General features: G+C 38.1%; 1 protein-coding gene across 2 annotated transcripts; it reads right to left on the bottom strand.

Moving 5' to 3' along the window:
* LOC106100219 (dual specificity protein phosphatase Mpk3) lies at nt 1–22,982 on the bottom strand. Of its 2 annotated transcripts, none has more exons than XM_013279004.1 (6): nt 22,229–22,981; nt 12,060–12,150; nt 2,450–2,636; nt 1,759–1,897; nt 842–1,072; nt 1–34 (listed from the first exon to the last, which is right to left on the bottom strand). In XM_013279004.1, the coding sequence occupies exons 1-6, from the start codon at nt 22,593–22,595 to the stop codon at nt 9–11; spliced, it is 1,041 nt and encodes a 346-aa protein (XP_013134458.1). In that variant the 5' UTR covers nt 22,596–22,981; the 3' UTR covers nt 1–8. The 2 variants fall into 2 exon arrangements, with proteins under 2 accessions (XP_013134458.1, XP_013134457.1); XM_013279003.1 differs by lacking the exon at nt 1–34 and adding an exon at nt 91–500 and having other exon boundaries at nt 837–1,072; nt 22,229–22,982.
* Between the last annotated feature and the right edge of the window lie 65 nt (nt 22,983–23,047).

Raw genomic sequence — 23,047 nt, 5'->3', positions numbered from 1 at the left:
CACCCGCCTCACGCACGCCCAGCTCCTGCAGCACCTGCAACATACAACACATCTCGTTAACGACATCAATATTGTGCATTTTTAATGATGAGTGACAAATGTACCGAGTAGCTAATAGTAATAGCCCTTCAATTACATTTTCAGTATAAACCTGTTTAGTGTAAGAATATTAAATCTAAATACAATGCTATTTACATTACTTATAACTGGATATCTTCTTTACTATTGGTTTCTAATATAACTATATTCATACAAATCAAGCATACGGCTAAGGTCGGGTCCCAACCTAGGGAGTGTTGTGGAACGCAGCGATCAATCTAGTTGTCAGATCTAGTCTAAGCGTTTGTCAGGTGCTAAGGTGTCTATGGGCGTAGTGCTAACAAAGGGAAAGACAACCTTCTTCAGCAGCAGCAATGCCGCCAATATTATCTCTACTTTAGCGTCCGACGCCTAAACTAAGACGCCTCCTCGACTGTATCTCTGCCACCGACACTCTGACTCTGTTACAAATAAAAATAACATCTAAACACGCCTTATGTTAACTTTTGACATCTACAACTAATGTACAAAACTATATCATAATAAAGATTTATCCGCATTTTATAAAAATAATCTTTAATTTCTTTAGTATTAAAAAATCTTAGGCGTTTAAAACATAAAACTAAAGTAATTAACAAAAAAATCTAATATTTACTGCTTAAAACACCGAAAGTGTTATTAGATTTTTTTCTTCACAATTGTAATACAGTCAAGAGCCAATTATATGTTGGGGTAGTGTTTGTGTTGTGGGGGTGGCGAGTACAGGTATGGTATCGTGGGGTAGTACACAAACAGACCTTACTCAGGCTGGCGCTGTGCTCGTGCAGGCCGAGGTCGCGCTCGAAGCAGTGCAGCTGCCGCATGAAGTGGAAGTTGGGTGCGATGTCCGTCTTGCGGCTGCGCACCAGCTCGAAGGCGTCGCGCAGGCAGAGCCGGTGTCGCTGCATCAGGTACGCCAGCGTCACCGTGACGGAGCGCGACACGCCCGCCACGCAGTGCACCAGCACGCCGCACCGCGCTGACATCGCCTCCTCTGCGATACACCCACAATCAATAACCAAATAGGCACTTTCTTATGCCTTAGGGTCTCAAGCATACCTTAAATAAGGCATACGTTAGTGATGGCACCCAAGTAACATACATGATGCGAAACGAAAGTATTATCTTATTTAAAATAAACTATAAAAGAAAACGAAGCGATTCGTACTTTATGTTTTAAAAAATGTCATTATATATTATTATTGACTTGTATATTGACTTGCCACAATTGCTACGTATATTATGAACTTATAATAGATATTGAATAGTTGCAGTTTATCTTAGCGGCGACCTTGTGGGACGTTATAAACTGTATCGATGCGGCGGCGGCGGCGGCGGCGTTAGGACGCGCTCACCTCTCAGATGAGTAATGGAATATTTACGTATGGACAACGAGTGTCGAGGCATGTACAACAATATTGATACAGACGTATAGCGGACATTTATTACATCATACTGATTTGCGTGTATATGAAGAAATAAATTTCATTTGAAGATTAAAAATATGTACATAAACATCTCGAATAAGATACATTCAAGCGTGGATTGCATTCGTAATTGATCATCATGTAAATGTACGGTAAAAGAAACAGAAAATGCCAGGATGACGCTGAATGGAAATCCGTAACGTCTGTCTGACCTTCAGTGCAAGGGCCGTGAGCGTCGTGAATGTATATTTACCTATGAATCGAATAGCCTGTGGGAAGTGCACGGCGAGGTTTTGGCTCCAGTGATCGGCGATGGGGATCTTGAGGTAGTTGATGCCGCAGCCCTCCGCCTCGAACGTGTTGGGCAGGTCCGGCGTCACGTTTAGCACGTACTGCGCACGACAAACACTCATTATTTTTCCCTCTCTCACTAAAACATCACTAAGGGATTCTTACCTATTGAGAATTAAATAAGAGTCAATCAATACCTTGATCTCGGAGAGAGACATCAAAATTATGACTATTATTTTATCCTTATAGGTTGTATTATCGGAAGCTGATTTCGAGATTTACATTAAGTAACTTGCATGTCAAAATAGAACATTTTCATAAGCAATTTCTTGACACACAATCCGCTAGAGTAAGGAGAAACCTTTATTGGTTTTTTTCTCGAGCTGCAGCATGCATTCGTGTCACGTAAAAGCTATTGAGCGGATTGAAGAGGCCCTCCAGTGACGCCGAGTGGGCTCGAGTGGGCGATACGATGGATAGTTGAACAACATGATGTATGCTTAGGCTTTCCACTATGTATACTTATTTCATAAACTAGTTCCTACTTGCTTGATTAACTTGATTTTTAGTAAAAGCTTTAAATTTTGTAGATGTATAAATCTGGCAGCCTACTCGTTTACCAACCTAAACTGTAAAAAAATAATAAGACATACTTTAATATTGTGCCTGGCGAGTGCGTCGCAGTCCTCGCTGTTGGTTGAATTGCCAAGGTAAAGGTTGGGCAGGATCTCAATGGGAAAGTCCTGCTGCGCGTGGGCATGCGTGTGCGTATCCTCGCACTCGGACGACGAGCCCGAGGACAGCGCCTCCTCGCAACCGGACCCCGATATGCGGAGTGATCTGGAAACGAAATGTTTCAACGTTAAAAACAAATCACATTCACATTGTAAAATTTGTAATAGAAGAAACTAGTATCTGTTTTTTTTTTATAGAGAATGAGAGAGATGACATGTCTTTAAACCAGTGTTTCGGCAGTGAAAACCGATACAAAATGTTGGAAACATAATCCACATGTACGATACTTGCAAACAAACACAAACAATACTGCATTAAATATATCTATTGAAATGTTATTAAATAACAATTAAAAAAACATTGAATCGCAGGAAGTTTGAATTATTTATGCATATCAGAGGTCCGCGTTAATTCTAAATTTTCTGAATTTTTTGTTAGGATAAGTTTCGTTTAGGCAAAGTTGTTCATAAAGGATTGGAAGATGCATTTAACGTACGACATAGTTGGACACCTTAAAATTGTTTTTAATGCTCATTTATTTTTTATAATCATAAAATCAACCATCAAAATTCATAAATCTACATTTTCCTATAAACATAACTTCAGGGAGTGTAACAAGCTTTGATGAACAAAATCACGAAAATATAAATAAGTGTCTCAAATGTTCCTACTCCCCACTCGCCTCACGATTCCTACAGAGGTACAGATAAAAATAGAACACCTATATAAGCTATTATGAATGCATTGCCAATTCGCCTTCAATTCGGCTATCGCCCACCTCCTTGCCTTTTATAGCAATATGGCCGCCCACGCGTCTTTCAAAACGAAGGGCTCGCAACGTTTACGGACTGAGAGACGTATTTTTTTGCAGAGAACCACATTTAATCCGTTTTCCCGCAAGCGGCGAGGTCGGCGTGGGTGGCCGAATGCGTAGGATTGTTCGTATGCAGTAAAAGCGGGTAGGGTGATGGCAGGGTGCGGGGAGGTCGCGGGCGGTGCTTGGCCGGGCGGCGATCGATCGCGCCGCTCAATGGGGGAGAGGAGGCCCCGGGCACCATTCACCTGCCCCCGTGGATCAATGGCCGCCCACACGGCGTCCTTACTAGAGCCCCCTCCCCTCCCCCCGCGCCCCTCCTCCGCGCCGCGACGCCGCCGCGTCTCCTCCCACGCCGTACTTACCGAAAGTCGCCCTCTCAATCGTCTCGCCGTCATTCAGCTTGTTTTGAAAACAATCTAATTACTGTGGGGCGAAGGAAAACGCTGATTGCTGTCTCCCACGCGCTCTTAGGTAGGCACAGGGCAACCTCGACACCTTAACACGACTGCCGGCCTGCTAACAGTTGTCTTTTTGCTTGTTTACTAGCTCTGTGGGCATTAATACTTGTAATATATCAGTGTGTAAGGTACATAGACAATTTTTAGTCAATTACAAATGCATAAAATACTATTTGCCAGTATATTTTTAGTAAATGCTAGATATGCTTTTATGGTTCACCCCGCTAAAGCATATAATCCAATTGAGTAAAATGTTTATTGAGATTAACAAAAAAAATTTAAAACGATTCTTCTTTGCGTTTTCGCTTCTTGTGACCCTTGAAACATAATTTATCATATTATGTCAAGTTACCAGAAAAGGTAATTCCAACCATCAGTAATTTATATAAACAGTAGGAAATCGATGACTTCCGGCGCCAAGCGCGTCGAGTTTTATATTTTGGGAAATTCCATTGAATCGAATGCCCTTTTGAGGCGTCGAGATAATTATTAATACAGTGTAGTTAATGCGGTAGGCGCTAGCGTGGGTGTTGGGCACTGGGCGTAGGTGCTGGGCGCGGCAGGCGGCCATTCAGGGGAGCTACCCACGCACCGATCTGATTATCGCGACCGAGGCAAGCTCAGAGGACGTGGGTGAGGTTCCGGACCCGTCACCTACATCGACCATTCTTCAAGTTCAATACCAACTTGTACTTCATATGGCAAATGTGCGCATATATCGCAACAATAAATTGGTCACAGAAGGTTTAAATCAGTAAACAATCTGGACAATAATATTAGTCACATTTTCACAATAACTTTACAGTGTACGAGGAATCGTTGATCTCAGCAACATGACACCTCAGTCTACTCGACGTTGGCTACATTCTCAGAAATCGTGCGAATGTACTCGTATTTATTACATGAAACTACATACATAATATTACGACACTGATCAGATTACATTGAATAGATACTATTTAGTAAACGAGAAATCATCAAAGAAAAAAAATTCGTTTTCCAAATATAACTTTAGTATGGTAGGTATAAGGATATTAAAACAAATACGATACAAATAATGGAACTTTTAAACACAGCCTGTCATAAATGATGAATGTATAAGGGCGCCTTTTGGTAGAACGTTATGTGTATTCAGTGTAGATAAGTAAAGAGGGAACTAAAATCAGTAATTACTGATAATTAGGTGGCGCCCCTATTTACGGATAATAGTGTTTCGAAACAATGTTTCCTTATCGCCGACAGTCGCTACATGGGGCTACTTGCAGGTGTATTATGTAAACGTTTGTTACCAATTCTCATAACAGAGAAAATACAACAAGCCAGTTCCCACGTAGGATCATTTCCCGGTTGTTGAAACAACAGATTATAAATCAAGCACTTGTAATTTTCATGTTCGAGTAAAGTGTATAAGTTCATAAAAACCATGTATTTGTTATGGTTAGTTTGTATGGGTATATTTTCTTCTAAAATTTTCCTAGACTAAAGGTACATGGACCATTAGGCGTTATATAATCAATTAATTCCTTTATCTGCTTTTTGATAAGATCATGAAAGCTCGCTACATTGAGGTGGTAAGTGTGCGCGTGCGTGTTCGCATTGTGTAACGATGCGGCGTTGACTTCGTGCGAATCCAATTTGTATTTGAATGGCGGCCGCCGGAAGCCGCGCCGCCCGTGTTATTAATGAACAATTCCTATAATGTACTGCGTGGCCGCTGCCTTCGCAACCGACCGATTACAGATGCACGTCGCTCGTTTGTAGTAGTATGGAGAGACGGCATATACCAAGTCGGCCGGGTAATGTGGATACGTGAGTGTGGGCGAGCGGTGGTCCCTCGCACAGGAATGCGGCCCGACCCGCCGCTGCCAATGACCGCCCGCTAGGGACGCTTTTTTAACGTCCGACACGACTAACTCCTATCCTGTGTGGACGGAGGCGTCATATCATTAGTAAATGGACAACAGTAGTCATATTATTGACAATGCATCACATCAATTGCATAACAGTTGAATTACTTCCAGAAGTTATGAACATTATTATGAGTCAGCAATAATTTTATCATTCATGTTTAATTTTTACAATACTGTTGAGAAACGAACAAGTTAAGATCTCAAATCTAGATCAAGATATATTATTTACGTTGTATAAAACACTGAATGTCATTCGTTAGAAGCGGTATATGGACAACAAGGGAGCAGTCAATGAGGCGACGAAGGTACGTAGGAAGCGTCGGGTTGTTTAGCAAGTGTGTCGAGGTTAAACAGCCCGGCACGGCAGGCGGGCAGGCCGCGCGCCGACGCCGACGACCGTTTGTTTATGAAAACCGCTCTATTTCTGTAGATGCCCGCACACTCTTTAAATGGATGGACTGCTGTAAAGCATTCAAATGGATTTACTGCCCTTATATAGTTAAGAAGAGCTTTTCACTATGATAAAAGTCACATAGTTAGTTTCTAGATTATAATTTGCTAAAAAACATCAGCTCGTTTGTCTGATTTGCTATAAATTTGGTAACACCAACCATGCGGTTTGTTTAAGGATTTCCATCTTTACAAGCGGATCTTGTAATTACTTTGCCGGCGCGAAGGCTTTCACTTAGTCATTGGGATTTTAAATCATACAAATGTAAGAAAGAATTTCAATCAAAAGGGCCATTCCAAGAAAACAAAGAAGCCATTTCTTAAAAAATGAAGGTATTTTATTTATACACCTTTGTAACCAAATTTAGATTTTCATCTTCACGTTCCTCCTCTCCATCCTCTAGACGAGACAATACATTTATTTTGATACAATTCATTCCAATTCCCAATTGCCAATTAACAAGTATTTGTATTTAAATATCTATTTCAGAATAGGATCACTGTTCGCATGAATAAGATTCAAATATGTCTTGAACCTCCGATGTGATTAGATTCACTTTATCCAAGCGTTACAATTCGAACTTCCAGATTCCCAACTGAAGGATGGATGGTAATTACTCATACACGCTATTGCTCATAATCAAACAGAAATACATCGTGGAACGTCATGAGCAACCTCGCTATAATAGCCACGATGACAGCCGACACTAACTTTGAACATCGCGTAAAGCTGTTCACAATATTTTTGGAATCGCTGCTCGATTTTAAATTTGAACGTGAATAGTGTTTTGAATCAGCATTATTCCGGGTGAGACGACTTCATTGATGATGATACTCAGTTAGGGTTGTGTCTTTTGTATATTTTAAAATCACTTAGGTGTATGTTTACTTTTCCTTTACAATGTGTTTTGAATACTCTAGACGTTACTTGTTAGCTGTAGTTCTAAATTTGATTGGTCATTCTTAAGACACATATTTTATATCTTATCGATTTCGATATTAAAAACTATTGCGATTATTATGCATACAAACATGCGATTCGATAGGACGCGGTTTCCTCAAGTTGTTTATAATCTAGACTAGGTCATACCACAGATAATACAATACTATAGTAGTACATACGCATAGGTCATACCCATAAAATTACGCTATTAGTGGAGAACTTGGTGATTTATTTAATAACAGTTGCGGCAACCCTGCCAGGGATGGATAAAGACGTTGCGTGCGGTGTCCGCCCGTGGCCGTGCTCGGATATATTCGTGAATGAACTCACGCGATTGTCGGCGGCGCTTTGACGTCATGCCGCGTGACGTAGCCGCAGATAACCCACCGCAAGGATCAGCTCGGCAAACGCGTGATTATCACAAACTATGACTTTACAATAAGACAAATAATGCAGCGAACAATGATACGTCGCTTTACTACAATAACAAAGTCCACATTAACAATACCTCCCTGTGAGATTGCTGCTCACATTAACTATTTTAGTTATAACTGCATTTTCACTGAAATATTGTTGAGGTTGAATGTTTAATTGTTGGGCAAATCCCAATCGTAACTAGACGCTAACAATGGGGAAAACTTGTGCTAAATTATTTACAAGAACAAACCATGTTAGGTTCGTATCGAAACTGAATAGGCTTCAGTTCCGGTTCGTTTTCGCGGCAGTGTAATGGGCCTTAGATATAATATCGATGAAATTAGACGTATCAACAATTTAGATATAAAGCAGAATCTCTGAGTCATTGGAGCGTTTTTAATCCACCAAAGCTGCAGGTAGGAGTACATCCGCATTGGCGGGCAGAAATAGCTTGATCCCTTTCGCGGGGCAATGGAGCGGCAATAACGTATCGGGTGGGCCCACTTGTTACGCATTAACTTGCACACCGACGTGCCTCGGATAACACGACTTGCACATTGCACGTCGAGTGTATTACCTCTGTAAATACGACTCTTACAAGCATCTTTTATTACCTCCATAAATATAAAAGATCTAAACCAAATTAAACATTACTCTACTGTACTTAGTTTGGTTTTATAGGATGATTGGATGAATCTATTGATAGCAGACATAACACCGAGCATCATTTTCATAACAAACCGACTTCCTATCAACATCACCTGTCATATTTTTAAACTATCTCATATAAGACAAACATATAGTTACATGGAACCTTTTGTTTGTCCTACTACTGATAGGTTTCAAAATATTATTCTTTGTCCTGTATCAACTAAAGTTTTCTTTTATGCGAAGCAAAATGATTGTCAAAATAATTGATTGACTACGTGTTACAAACGTCAGTCGAGATTGGTAGTCTTCTAGGCGCCGAGGTGACTTATGTAGCAAATTGTCACAGCAGTCACGGCACTAAGGCCCCGGACTGACGTCAAACCACGACGGCACCTGACGTCGCCTGCTCACTCGCCGAACACTAAATCTTATAAGGGGAACTACACACTGAGAAGGGTGGTTTACGAGTGCAATTATAAAGTTTAATTTATAACTTCGTGAGGCATTTCAAAATATAACATAACATGGGAATATAAATATTTAAATGTACTATTTCCTGTGGCACGCGAATCAGACATTATAAATAGAACAATTTAGGTAATTTACTAAATTAATTACTAAACAAATAATATCGTATAATCGCCGTTTAGTTATTTAATTAAGTTAAAACATTATTTAATTTGCAAGTACCGTGACAAAAGGAAATAGTTAGACTTGTCTAGATACGAAGTTAAATATTCGTATATTACATTTAGCTTGCGGTGCAATATCTTTTTAATTATTTAAAATCTTTAGGCATATTTTCCGAGAGCCACGAAATCAACTTTTTGCAAATTAATTCACCTACGTATGTAGGAAACCTTAACGCCCACGTCGCACAATGTCGCCCAGTATAAAATGACGTAGACACGATCAAAGTTTTTCAAGTGTAAATAATGTGGACGGCATTGGCATCGGTAGATTCCTACATCCGATATCGGAACCTTGACGTACTCTGACGTCAGAGGCCGTGCTCTTGAACTACGGTGACATTACTATTTCGATAACCTTTTTATACGAAATAGTAGAGCACATTTCTTTAGAGGCAAGCTTTGGATCATTCGTTCAGTATTAGAATCTCATTTCAAGCAAACCTTTGTTAATAAAATACATGCATCTTTTGTGTTCTGAACATACTTATTTTGTTTTCCGATGAATGTTCAATTGTAGATTTTATGGTTTTTATACAATAGATAGAATTTCGTGAATATTTTTATTCTGTGCTTATATTACATTCTTGTGTGTATTCTTAAGATCATATCAAAAGAATATAACTAGAGACTGCTATTTGATATTGCCGTAGAATATCCTACTAAGACATCTATCTCTAAATGTGCATATAACATCCACACGTCTGCGAACATCAGAATGTTTTAAGGATTATTTCCACTTTAAAATTTTCATAAAAGCTGTTAAGGTAAATAAAGGGAACGTGTTCCCAATGCTCCAATAACGAGGCCGTCCATTAGGTAAAAGGCGAAATGTTAACCGGGTCGCCCGCCACATACCTCCGCGTCTCCGGGGCATAGCGTGCTTGTAATTAAAACTTAAACTTGCCACCAAATACATTTAGCTTCTAACTAATTTCGTAATGTTACTATGAAAGACTGTTTCTAACTTGCAAACATGACATTGCTCTTGTCTAACATTCCCTAAACTTTTACTCATTACATTTTACATGTGAAGTTAATGTGGAACATTTTTTGTAGAAAACAAACTAAACAGCTATTTTAGGAAAATGTTTAAGCTAAATATAGATCGCTGTTTTTAGGTAATAGTAGAAATATTTAAATTAATGTAACTATAACATCGAGAGCACAGGGACCGAGCGCCGCGGCTCCGCGCACCGCACCCTTCGCCCCAGCCGCCATCCGCCCTCCGCCCGCGGCCCTGCGTGGGCGTCGCTACACCATACACTCGACACAACAGCTATTTATAGTGAGGAAACGATAATGTGAAAGGGAACGGCACACCCGTAGGCGGCCGGAAGTCACGGAGAAACGGTGAATCTTGACAAGATTAAACTGAATAGAAATCAAATGCTACCGAATGACGTCATCTCATTGATTCAAATCTAACGACCCATTCAACGATCGAATTGTTGAACGATACAGTGATATAAATAAATAATGTATGTACGAGTACAGCGCAAAGTGCGACGTAATAGTTTCTAGTGAACGGAGCTACTTCCGTATAGTGCGCGTTCGTTTCGTTGCATGAATGGGGCGACCGCCATTGAATGCGCTGCCGCCGTTCTCTAACGCAACGCATCGACAGCGGCTCAATGAGGCCCGCTATAGATGCCTTGGGCTCGGTACGACAAAATGATGAATGAGTTTATTAACCGAACGCCTTTTAATGCTTACTGCAATGCGTCAAAACCCGTCGACGTTTTTATGGCGCGCAAGAGAAAAGTAATGATGGATCGCTGCACGAAATGCCATTCACGGCAACGATACAACAGCCACAGTCATATAAGCCAAATGCGATAATATCATTTATTAACTGACTTCCTTTTAGACATCACCTTTATTTCTAAAACAATTTTAATGCAATTAGCCCGTAAGATAAAGATAAAGCGGAAGGATCACAATAACTGTGATGATTATAAAAAATAAGTAAATCTTAGGTAAACAAATCGAGTTATATTGATGAACATTTTACCGTTACAATGTTTGAATTATTTACTGACTATTTAATGCAGAATTGTAATGAATGTGAACTCAAGGTTGTTTCCATTCTCGTGAATGAATCCTCACTGACATTGACTTACTATTTAGGTGTATCGACGAGTGGCAATTTGCATGTTCTAGTGTCAATTAGTTACGGCAACGGAGGCGTTCATTTGCTGAGTGCTAAACGCAGCGGAACAATACTCAATAATATTCCTCGTGAGTAATACTCGTACTCGTACCTACACAGTATAGGCGCGGCGAGTTACAGAGAATCATAACACTTCGCCTCGTCTCGCTTATTAACATGCACCCACGTCGATCAAAGTTCAACTTGAAATCATAATGAAGTACGTACTGCCAACCCACGCAATTCTCCACTCATGTTTGAATTAAAAATGTATTGAATTCCGAAAATACCTTGAGTGGGTGCATCATTACAATATTTTTATCTCATTTATGGTTTAATTTCGATTATTATTATATGCCGTAATACGCTCTTGATGTTCACGATTGAACAGTTTCGCAAACTTCATATATCTAGTAAAAATAAAAACTAAAAAGTCACTTCAATTTCATTATTGATTGATGCTAAATTAACCGTTAAAACACGTAACAAACTAGAGTTTGTAGTTAGACAAATAGACTTTATATCTAAAGATTATTTATAAGGTAAAATTTACGATGACATTTTGCAGTGTGTAACTTTAGCAAGCGAAGCAAGGCATCGTGGGTAGCGAGAAAGCCGCGTGCGTCGTGCACCGGAACACGGCAGGCAACTTTTTCCCCCGGTACATGTAAACTCTCACGATGAAAACGGATTCCCACGCGCGATTTTCCATCCTCACAATAATTGATATCATGTTACTCTGTTGCGTCGCATCTAGAATACCATTTCACGTTACCGATGCATAAGTCATGAGTCAGCGTTACGTTAGGAATTATTTAAAAATGATTCATACAAATTCCTCCACCGCTGCGGCTGGCCTCGTTCGGATAGTTTCCTTTGAGATGTGACGCAGCATAACATCTTCCGGTTTGTTTATTATATATGTCCATAAAATTAATAAAATACTGATTTATAATTTTTAGCTGGAGGAATATCACATTTAATAACAATATCTCGTAATATGATAATAACATCCGTACATTGTGGCCGCAGCATGCATACCTGAGGCCCATGAGCGGCAGGTGCGGCACGTGCGGCGCGCCCGCCTCGCTGCACCACTCGGGGTACGCGCGCCGGAACTCCATGAACTCGCCTGGTGACAACATAACCACAATTACTCTGTAAATCCATAAAAAAACGATACGGGTTACTATCATTTTAAACTTTGTAATAGTCTGCGTATATTTAAATACTTTCAATTGGTCATGGGTTCGTGATCATTCTCTTTGTTCATCATCTTAATTTTAATAAATGTCATGAAAAGTAAATTATCGTGATTAAAAATCATGCTCATCAATAACGGTTTCAGGTATGTTTTAGGCAATAATCTCGCCACAGGGCGATACAGAGATGTGATCGCATGTGTGTCGAATAGCAATTATCTAAACCAGTAGAATTGATTGGTACGTTAGTTTAATATCTATATTTATTTAAGTCTCTATTTAAAATGGAACTGATTACTTGAAAGCTGATGTATTATGGGTAAGCATAAGATGTAAAATGAGTAAAGTGACAAGCGAGAGGCGACAGGACGATGTCCGGCGCGCTGCCGACTACTTCCTGCCGTCCGCCTCCGACTGTCGATACGACAGCCATTGTGATGTTAATGCGTCCGTTGCGTCACCGCGCCTGCAGTGTGGGACGACTTTATATTCCATGTCGTGATCTGATACTCATCAATACAGACTATCGATTCCGTCCGTTTCGTGGTATTGCTATACGACATGTAATGGCTACCAAAGTGGTTAAAGCAGTTGAGGACTTGTAGTGGAATTGAAACAAACTGCCTCTTTAAGACGTTTATACTAAAAATTAGGCGTAACTGTGTTTATTTACATTGTTGTATTGTGTTATTGATGTTACGATGATCTATTTTCCACACGTATCTACTATAAACGTAATAATTTTGAATAGACTTGTTTATGGGCGCTGACCGACTTTGCAGCTGTACGTGGTGTGGCGGCTTTGTCTTTATTAGCGTAAAAAAATTGGGCCGACGCGGAGTTGCAGCGGAATCGCGAAAGCACGCAGTCGCGCCGCGATCGCGGCCGTGGGGTGGGGTGCGGGGTTCGGGCGGGAGTCGTATCGATCCGATGACTCATCGCTCGGGCCCATTCATCCGCCGCTCTGAATGAACTCGTCGTAGCCACCCGCCCGCGCCCGTCAACCCCACGCGGCCTCGCTCGCAAGGACTCCATGAAATCCACCCGGCCAGGGTGAATCGAATCCTTTAGCTCTTCACACCCACACGCAGCTATCGTTAAACAATCCGAACTTGTTTGCACTCACTGACGCCTACATTGTATCGGTGACAACTATCAAAGCGATATTTTACTCCTACATGAATATTTATGGGGCTTACCCAAGCCTTATGCAATAAATCGTTTAATGGTTTGACTAAGCGCTTACGATTTGGAAACTATGTGTATTTAATCACGACGTAAACGTGCAATTGAATTTCCATTGCGTAACTGTTGATGACAATGAAAAACTTATAGATGCCGGGATTATCATAGCTTAAAAAAATAACATATCTAAAAGGATGAAGCTAGCGCGGTAATATGCCAGTGCAATGCTTGTCTTATTTTCAATATACAAGACCTGGTATAATGACACATTAATCAATAATCTTAAATAGAATTGTTCTAGTTACTGTTGAAATTCGTTTAAATCATTTTGGCATCAGGAATATGGTCCGTTACATACGAGTTTAAGATTAACGAAAAACGACGAAGATGTCTATGGGCAGCGCTCACTTATATATTAGTCTTATCATATAAAAAAATAAATCAACTCTACAAATAAAGTTATTAAGGCTTAACTGAGAAAATAGATAGAAATATTCAACGTTACAAAAATTCAATTAAAAACAAACAGGTATAAGCATTAAAACCAGTACCACCCACGTAATGTAATAACAGAATATAAAGCACACCGGCCGACAATTCGCAGCTGTCCACCCGAGCGAGTTCATTTGAACATTCCCTGCCCACGCTGCCCACGCTGCCTACGCCCATGCACGCTACGAGCATGTGTTATAACGCTGGGGACCTCGCCGGTGGAGTGGCGGGGTGAGGAGGTGCGGGGCGGCGTAGGCGGCAGGTGAGGGCCGCGCAGGCCTTGGCCCTCCCGCGTCCTTCTCGCCAGCCTTGCGCCTTTCCAAATGCATGCGCTAACCGCACACGATTTATTGTTCAATTATGTTCCCAATTTCATTGTATTCCGAACTAATTATAATAACCATACCATTGTATTTCGTAGGTATACAATTGGCCACAATTATTTTTTTCACATTTCTACGATAAGTTGTGAAGGTAGTATCAGGCTATTAAAACTACTAGTTTTTTTTATGTAGTAAAATGCTTCTTCTACAACGATATATACCTACACACTCATCTTTGCCTGTTGTATTACCAGGTTACGTAAATAATTATTAAAAGAGGAAGCGACTCTGTAATACAGAACTACTCTACATAATAACATAGTAATCAAGATTTTATTGCCTATATTTCTGTGTGTAATGATGTAGAAGAAAAACGCGATTGAGGCTTTCAATATTTGAAACACAAAAACTACTGCATGGACTTCAATATTTTTGACCGACTTCCCAAAACAAGGAGGTACTCAATTCGTCTGTATGTTTTTTTTTGTTTTTTTTTATGTGTGTTACGGCATAACTCCGCCGCTAGTGGACCGATTTTGATAATTCTTTTTCTATCCGAAAGGTAATGCTTGCAGGTGGGTCCCATTTTTTGTTTGTTTTTTTAGACATATAAACCTGGTAATTAAAAAGTGTGATTTAATACAAATTTATTTTATTAATATGTGTCCAGCGATGCGTGTTTTGTTGTCGGAGGGAAGTGAGGCCGGGATATGTTGCGCATGCGTGAGAGCCTATCACTTACTCTGGTGGTAAATCTATTGCAAGCCGCGTATTTGCATGAGCGACCTTATATTAGTGGTTATATAAAATACTGTAAAACTTTATTTTTTCTTATAAGAACACAAAACGAAACTACATTTGTCTTTTTCTAACTACTCCACCAATGAATTACTCAATTTGTCCGACGTATGCTTCTTGCCCTTCCGTATCCTACTTTTGATGAGTTTCGAATTTATGGTTAGTCAACATAGTAACTCTTATCAACAGGTTTATCGCCTATCCCTACTGATTTGCCTATTTGTTATTTCCAAGTTTTAAAGAAACTATTTTAACTTTGTTACACTCCAACAAAATCAATATTTTATGCACGAAAGACAAAAGGGTGCGAGCTTCCATACTAAATGAATCCATGTTTATTTAACCGAGTAATTTACGCTGCATGCATTATAAAGCAGTCAGTCTAAGTTTGCTCGTGTTGGTATTGACACATGAGCAATGTTAGATGGATAATTTGTTAACGAAATATAAGTATAAGTCATCATCATCATCATCTTCCCTGACTTATCCTACTCCCGCAGGGTCGGCACATCGGGTTTTCGTCCTCCACATAACTATCATACCTCATCTCAGTCATCACTCCCTCCTTGATCATGTCTCCTATCACGCAATCCATCCATCTCTTTCTAAGTCTACCTCTACCGGTGTAACCCTCCAGACTCATAACTTACTAAGTATAACTAATAAATGATAGTTAAAATGTTTAATATTTGCAAAGAGGATGTTTCTGATGAGATAACACGTAGACGGCTGATATGACAAGTCATCCGTTACTTATACAATGTTGCCAGTTCAACCCGGGCCGATTATCATAAAAGCATTGGTACATTGCCAACTAATGATAAATTACGCCAAAGCAAAATCGATCTTACACACTTGCACAGAAGAACAAAAATCTCATACACGCCAAAAGAACATTATCTGAACACCAAAGGAAATGGTTAGGAGTTAGTCTATTGAGTGAGTACGTAACTTTTATTGATATTAAGAGCAGTTTATGAAAGTAGAGGTCTTGTGGAATGATCGCGACGTCTTAAATAGGGTCTAATGAAGCCAGTTGGGACAATTTGAGGCAATTTGTGGCGATGGCGGGCGAGTTATAAATACCGCTGCTGCGTATGGCCCTCGATTGACTCTATGCTCTAAAAGATGGGTCAATTATATCAAGCGCACGCTCCCTATTTAGACTTGCAATAAGTGAGGGAATAGGCACCGGTCATGTCAAATTGTAATATAAATAATTGTTGTAGAAGTTCTGTTTCATAAAATTTTGGTCTTTACTCGTGCATTTCATTTCATATATCAAAATCTTAACCGGTTATTACGTGGTTTTTTAGGGTAACAAACAAAACGTGAAAAACATATTATATTAAAAAGGAAAAACCTACCACAAAAAGCTTTTAATATAGCACGATTATTTCGTCAATCGGTTTTAGGCAAAAAAAAAAACGGCGTGATAAAGTAATCGAGATATTTATTGGCTAAATTTAGTTTCCATGTTAACGAGTAATGAAACAATAACGTTACGGTGCTCTCTATCAACACAGCTCGCCGCTTCTCCGAACTATATCTGATTGACGTCACGATCTCGTTTCGATCCAGTTCCGAGGAATCGATATTGTGTGAAATTTAGAATCAACAAAAATGTTCCCGCACATATAAACAGCATACAAGACTGTAACGCTCTATCGACGAATTAAACAAAGTAATCGACAAATTTGTGGACTGGATGTCCTATTGAAGTAAAATTAGAAAAGTTTGTCTTCATTGTGATGTCTAGCGACAAACCGCCGGATACTTAATTGAGTACCTCCTTCTTTTGGGAAGTCGGTCAAAAAGTCAACTCAAGTAAAAACGTTAACTCTACAGCCCATAAAAGTTGTGACTTTGTCTATAATCTAAATTATAAATAAATAATTAAAGTCACAACTTGTATGCGTTGTGGGGTTAACCTTTTTAATCAGTAAGACTGATAAACCACACTATATCATCATTTTGGTTAAGAATGATAGACGCTGTTAAACATGACAAAATCAAGTTCTGTTATAACGTTGTAATAGTAATTTGTGTTAGAAGATAAAGGTCGCTGACACATATTGCAACCATTAGCCTGGGCTGGGGGGGTTTGATTTCAACGAGATAGCTGCCGCAGCGCCGGTCGGCAGCGGATTATGCCGGCTGTAACTACTGCTACCACACGTTCTTCATGCTTGCGAATAAATTGGAACTTTTTATTAAAAGTATCCAAATGCAGTTTTGTTTTTCGTGACCTTGACCATTGACAAAGATGGTAAGGAGCTGTTCCTATATTGCAATTTCATTTGTTAATCTCACTTACATACTTGGTAACAGTTCTAAGTCTTTTCTACTATTAATATTAATATAATAATATATCAGAAACGCATGGGTGTCGACAGCCTCGACCCTACGCAGTTCTAGAGGTGTTTATTTGCATAATTGTAAATAGTTTCATTGTATATAAAAATGTGAACAAAAAGCGACCTTTTTGTGTAGTTTTTTGCTCATTGAGGTCCGGCGTAGCGTAACGATACACAATAAAGTCATAACACAATGAGCTAAAGCGAAGCGCTCGCGGACCGTGAATCATCCACAAAAAACTATCAATGCCACTTTGCTTCCTCTATTACATAAATTGACAGTATTTAAGAGGAAAATGTTCTATAACGTTTAATAATAACCTAACTAACCTGGTGTGGAATAATTAAATGAATTATTATTAATAAATTAGGTAATAACTAAGTGTAATTTTTCTATTCTGTCAGTACTTGTTAATCTGGAATATAGACTACGGCCCTTGTTGTCTATTTAGGTCAAGAAAGTACTCGCGTTAAAGTTGAGAGATCTTTATCATCCACAATTCTAGGTACATGGTCTAAAACGCTAGTCAGATGATACAAACTTGTCCTAGAATAATTTAATTGTTCAAAATAAATAAAATTATTAATAACGAATACGTATATAAAAATTTAAATACAAAAATGCATCAGGTACACGTATAAGTTATAAATAAACATGAATGCAGTCTTTACAAAGAAGATGGTTTGTTAAAAATTTTCCTTGAATGAAAAACATCGTTGCACTGTGAAGGGATAAAGTTGAATAAGATCTAACGTAGCGCCTACTTCGCACACATTGACGATTTGCACGGCCAGTGCGACGTTGCCAGCCCGACTGGGGCACCTACTGAGAGCGTTCGAGAATTGATTTTTTTTTTCGCGCTAAAAAAACGAAATTGCCATGGTTTTGGACTCTCACAAAGGACTTGTATAAAATCATATTGTCGTTTGTATTCTCTATGAAAAGTTTCGCGGCAGGGGAATTTTACTGTTTTATGCACAGATGAGTAATTGATTCTTATCCAATTAATTTCTAGTGAGAAAATATGTTTTGTGAACGTAAAAAAAGTTAACAAACACGTCTTATGGCCAGGCCAACATTATCTAAATGTACAGTTAAAAATTACTTGATCCATTCTTTTTCAAGTTTATTGAATGGCGAGATAAAGTAATCAAAGATAAGCGACTTAGGTAAACAGAGTCATAGTAAATAATAGATAAAAAGCTAGTCCATAAAGGATTCATTCCAACTTGTGCCAATAATAAATTACATTAAACAGATAAAAGAAGATACGATTTTTTTTAAATACATAAAAAAAATTAAATACATTATACATAACAATGATTCATTACAGCGACAAAGTCATGGCAAAATTTGGTACAAATCATGGATAAATGTACACATACATATTGTAAATATTTTTGCATTCAAACAAATTGTCTAACCTTTAAGTTAATTTAAAATATTGTGATCTTATTGTCGATTCAATCTTGATAAGTTACACACGACGAGAGAATAAAAAAATCCGTATAACGCTTTGAATCTTATTATTAAAAAACTATGAATTTGACGATGACCAAAAATTTATCAAGCATTGATTTATAATGGAAACCATGCGCCTACTCCATTATTAATACCGCGGAGATTGAGCGGCATCCGGCTGCGAGCACTTTGCACACTCTTGTATTACGATTACCAGCCCTTTCTATGCTACGTCAACATTTACAACCATACCTCTACATTACCAACAATACTTTTGATTTTACGACTGCATGTTATTGAGGAGATAAGCAGCAAAATTACAAATTATCAAAACTGTTTTATTACATTTTTACGTATTTTTTAAATTGACATTTAATTGACCCTTCATAAAATCGACTACTTGCATTTTTAATTACGGTCTGTTAATCAATATGATATTGGTTGTTGTGAATCCCTGTAATTCGCGGTATTTCATTTCTCAAAAGTACTTCAAATGTAAGAAAACTTGAACGTGGACTTCGAGCAACTGAGAATTACGATTCTCGGAAATTAATAAAGACGTTATACGAACTCAGAGGACCGGTGCTATAAAAAAATGGCGGGCGCACATGTTTAGATAGTTGCACCAAATTATATTAGCAGGACGTGAACGTAACAGGAACTTATTAATAAAATTGCGGCTCACTTCCGGCCGAAGACCGAAGCACCGGCGGCGGCTTCCGGTCAGCCTTTCATCTTGTGTGTTATATTAGTTAGATTAATGGCTCCCAGAGACTGCCACTCTTTACAACATACGTTTTCATTAAGAGATGTTGGCCAACGTTTTATAACACACATCCGACACCTTAACGACATATATATTTTTATAGTGTCAATGGTATTTTTATTTGAAATTAACATCCCCTGGTAAAGTTTCTTTTAAGAATTATAAAACAGATCGGGCGCGCCGGCGATTAACATTTCATCTTTAATTAAGACTCGCGCCCTGTCTTCTTAGAATTTCATGGAGAGATTCGAGGAAAGCAGAATTTTAATTATTTGTTATTACATAGGTATTAGCACAGTATCGAACCTTTTTTATACATAGAATATTTGAAATTTTTAAGTATATTCCGCTATCGACCTATTGATCGTCAAAGAATAAGTACGTGTTTATATGTGAAACAAAGTCTTTGTCAGTTTCCTATTTTTAACAATGTTTTTATGTTTAAAAAATATATAGTATGTTATAATTTTTAATATAATCTCAGCATTGTAATTACTTAATCTAATCTTTGAGAAGTGCCAAACTATTTTATTATTCAAGATTTTATCTCTTTTAACTTCATGCGAGAATGATTTCAAAATTATTAAGATGTAAAACTTTACAAAGGTAAAAACTTATATAATTCCATATTATGATAAAGTAGACATATTTCATGAAAAGGCAATTGAAAAATTATGAAAAGTGAATTTCATGAACAATTTCGACTTAACTTTATAAATGCGAAGGACCAAATCTTTGAGGAAAATTGTAATCAATGTTACAGCTCATCTCTAGTTAATAACTATGTAAAAAGTTCAAACAAATAATTTATCTATCATTGCCGATCTACCGTATAACTCGTCAGAGCTCACCAGACAACACGTCTACGTATTGAAATCAGAAGACAATAAGGTTTATCGCAATAAACTTGCGTTACTACGAATTAGATCGGTTAAAATTCAACACCACGCTCGAAATACGAGCTCGACGGTTTTAGAATTCTCATAATACGATAACAGGCTATAAAATGATGCGTATAAGGTAACGTTCTGGTCGCGGCGATCATAATCAAGCGTCTCGCACTGCAGAGCACAATAAGTAGCCGACTTCCTCTCCCACGTTTGGTGGAGCGGATGCCTCGACTTGCGACCTCCGGCAACGGTCTTAGCCCCCGGCACATTTAAACTATTGTTCTGAGCTACGTACTGAATCAAATACCTAACGCGTGAAAGTGTTTTTAACCGAGTTCATCTGCTTATTCCATTCGTATGTGTACAATGCATGTATACCATTGTGCGATGTTAAGATTGGATATCATTGGGGCACGGCATTTTAGATATTCTACTAGGATTTGCGTATAAAATATCTACCAATTGCCAAATAAGCGGCTAATAATATCGTAAGATTAAAAAGTTAGGTTTAGTAAAATACTTATAAATAAAATCTACAAAAAGAAATCTAGTTCGAGTTTAATTAAGAAAATACTTGTTTATATAACAAACTTTACGTTGTTTTCAATTTTTTTTAATTTACGACTATCAGGAACACTGACAAAGATCATATTATACAATTAATTAGATAATTGATGTACAATTAACGGCCTATCGTGATATGTATATTAATTTACTTATAAAGCTTCATAATTGCCAGTTCTCAGCACACACGATATGTAATTTGCATAAATTTGCTTAGCATAAATAGCTGACTACCTCTAGCACGACAACATTATTGAATTCAATGGTTTACAAGTCGGCGCGGGGATTTTTTTGTCAATGAATGATCACGAAAGGAACGTCAGATCGGGTTCTGTTACGTTCACCTCAATCGGCGGTACTTGACTGGAATGAATGAATTGCACTGGTGTGTGGTATATGCATTCTTTGTGTTCTGTTTGACTTTTTGTTAATGGTAATTTCCACTGCAACATAATATAAAACTGACAATTTAATCAATAAGCTATGTGTGCTTTTATTTATTCATGTAATTTTGTTTTTCAATTTCCTTGTACTTACTTTGAATAGGAGTGAAATTAAATATCTCATTTATTTTTTATTACTATTATTATTATTTTTTAATAAAGAAATAGCATATGAGCAACATAGACATTCCTAATTTCTGTCAGAAACTATTTTCTGTGATATTAAATTTAAAATTTAAAAAAAAAAGTAATTTTAAATAAATAAATGTATCTAATGAAATTATATTATTCAATTGTTTATAATATAACTTACTAGTGGCATCGAATAAAAAGAAACATAAATAATGTAATGGTATTGTATTGTCATACCACTATTTTGCATTGTTTTAGTTTTATGACAGCGTAACAAACTATATATTTAATGTAAAACATATCCAATAATTAATGGTAATTGAAGGAGTATTGCAACACATTCAATAATTATGAATGAAAACCATTGCTATTTATATTCAATTAAATTCATATATTACTTGTTTTAATTATAATTTATAATTTGATTCTAGTGGGTGCAATCTTAGAACATTTAAAATAAAAAACATTTTTGAAGTATGTCTCTGTGCTATTGTTGAGATTCATAAGACTCAAGTATTAAGTGTTACATGTTGAGGAGTACCTAATAAATAAAAAGATTAAGTATAATCATGTCTTAGTTAATTATAAATAATTACCTTCGAGGCAAACAACTTGCACGCCATCTTGTTTAAGTCTCCTGAGCAGGATCCCATGTACAGAGTCAGGGTCTCGAGGGGCTCCATCACTGTACAGTACGAACATGCCCCGAGAACAACAATGTGTTATCCTCGCCTTCAACTCCTTGCACTGAACCGTCGACGCAAGCTCTATCTTCCCTGCCGCAAGCCGCCGCAACATTATACTTGGGATGGAGAAATTCACGGCGGATCGTATATGAGACATGGCATACTCATTTGATCCTCGACAGTCGATCAAAATCATGTCCCTCTCGTCAGATCGCAGCTTAGCCAACAGCCATTCCTTTGACACCAGGTCACACTCGCATTCAGAATCCATAGGCATCTTGTATTCACAATGTTCTTTACTGTTTACACGAAACCTTAACGTCTCCCTAGAACGCCTGTTGCACTCTACTTATTCTTATAAAACACAGTAATAATTATGTTTTTAAACTTTAACATTGTTGTCATTATAAAGGATATGACAGCAAGTTTTTAAAAAATGTTCAAAATGAAGAAATCCATCAACATAAACACTTCACAATCCTCACGTCCACAACGATTGAGCTAGCTGAGCGCAGCGCTCTAGGCGTCGCGAGGCGTAGCAGAGCAGCAAGTATTCTGCTCAATTCTGAAACACTGCTCAACGTTGATTTGAGTTTGAAGCACTTTGGAATGGAATCATAGATAAAAAAGCGCTACATGACAATATGTCATGTATACACTCGTTCCTTCATGCTCGTACTTTAGTTTAGTTTGAAATACATTGCGTATTTTTTGTTTGAAAGTATATGT

The sequence above is a fragment of the Papilio polytes genome, unplaced genomic scaffold (genome assembly GCF_000836215.1).
Source record: "Papilio polytes unplaced genomic scaffold, Ppol_1.0 DF824069.1, whole genome shotgun sequence".
Taxonomy (NCBI): Eukaryota; Metazoa; Arthropoda; class Insecta; order Lepidoptera; family Papilionidae; genus Papilio; species Papilio polytes.
This window is presented reverse-complemented; position numbering and strand designations above follow the sequence as displayed.

Coding starts and splice junctions, on each gene's coding strand:
- LOC106100219 (XM_013279003.1), bottom strand. CDS start 22,595: ATGCCTATGGATTCTGAATGCGAGTGTGACCTGGTGTCAAAGGAATGG. Junction 12,151..22,228: donor GCAAGTTGTTTGCCTCGAAG/GTAATTATTTAT, acceptor TGTTGTCACCAG/GCGAGTTCATGGAGTTCCGG. Junction 501..836: donor ACAGCGCCAGCCTGAGTAAG/GTCTGTTTGTGT, acceptor TATTTGTAACAG/AGTCAGAGTGTCGGTGGCAG.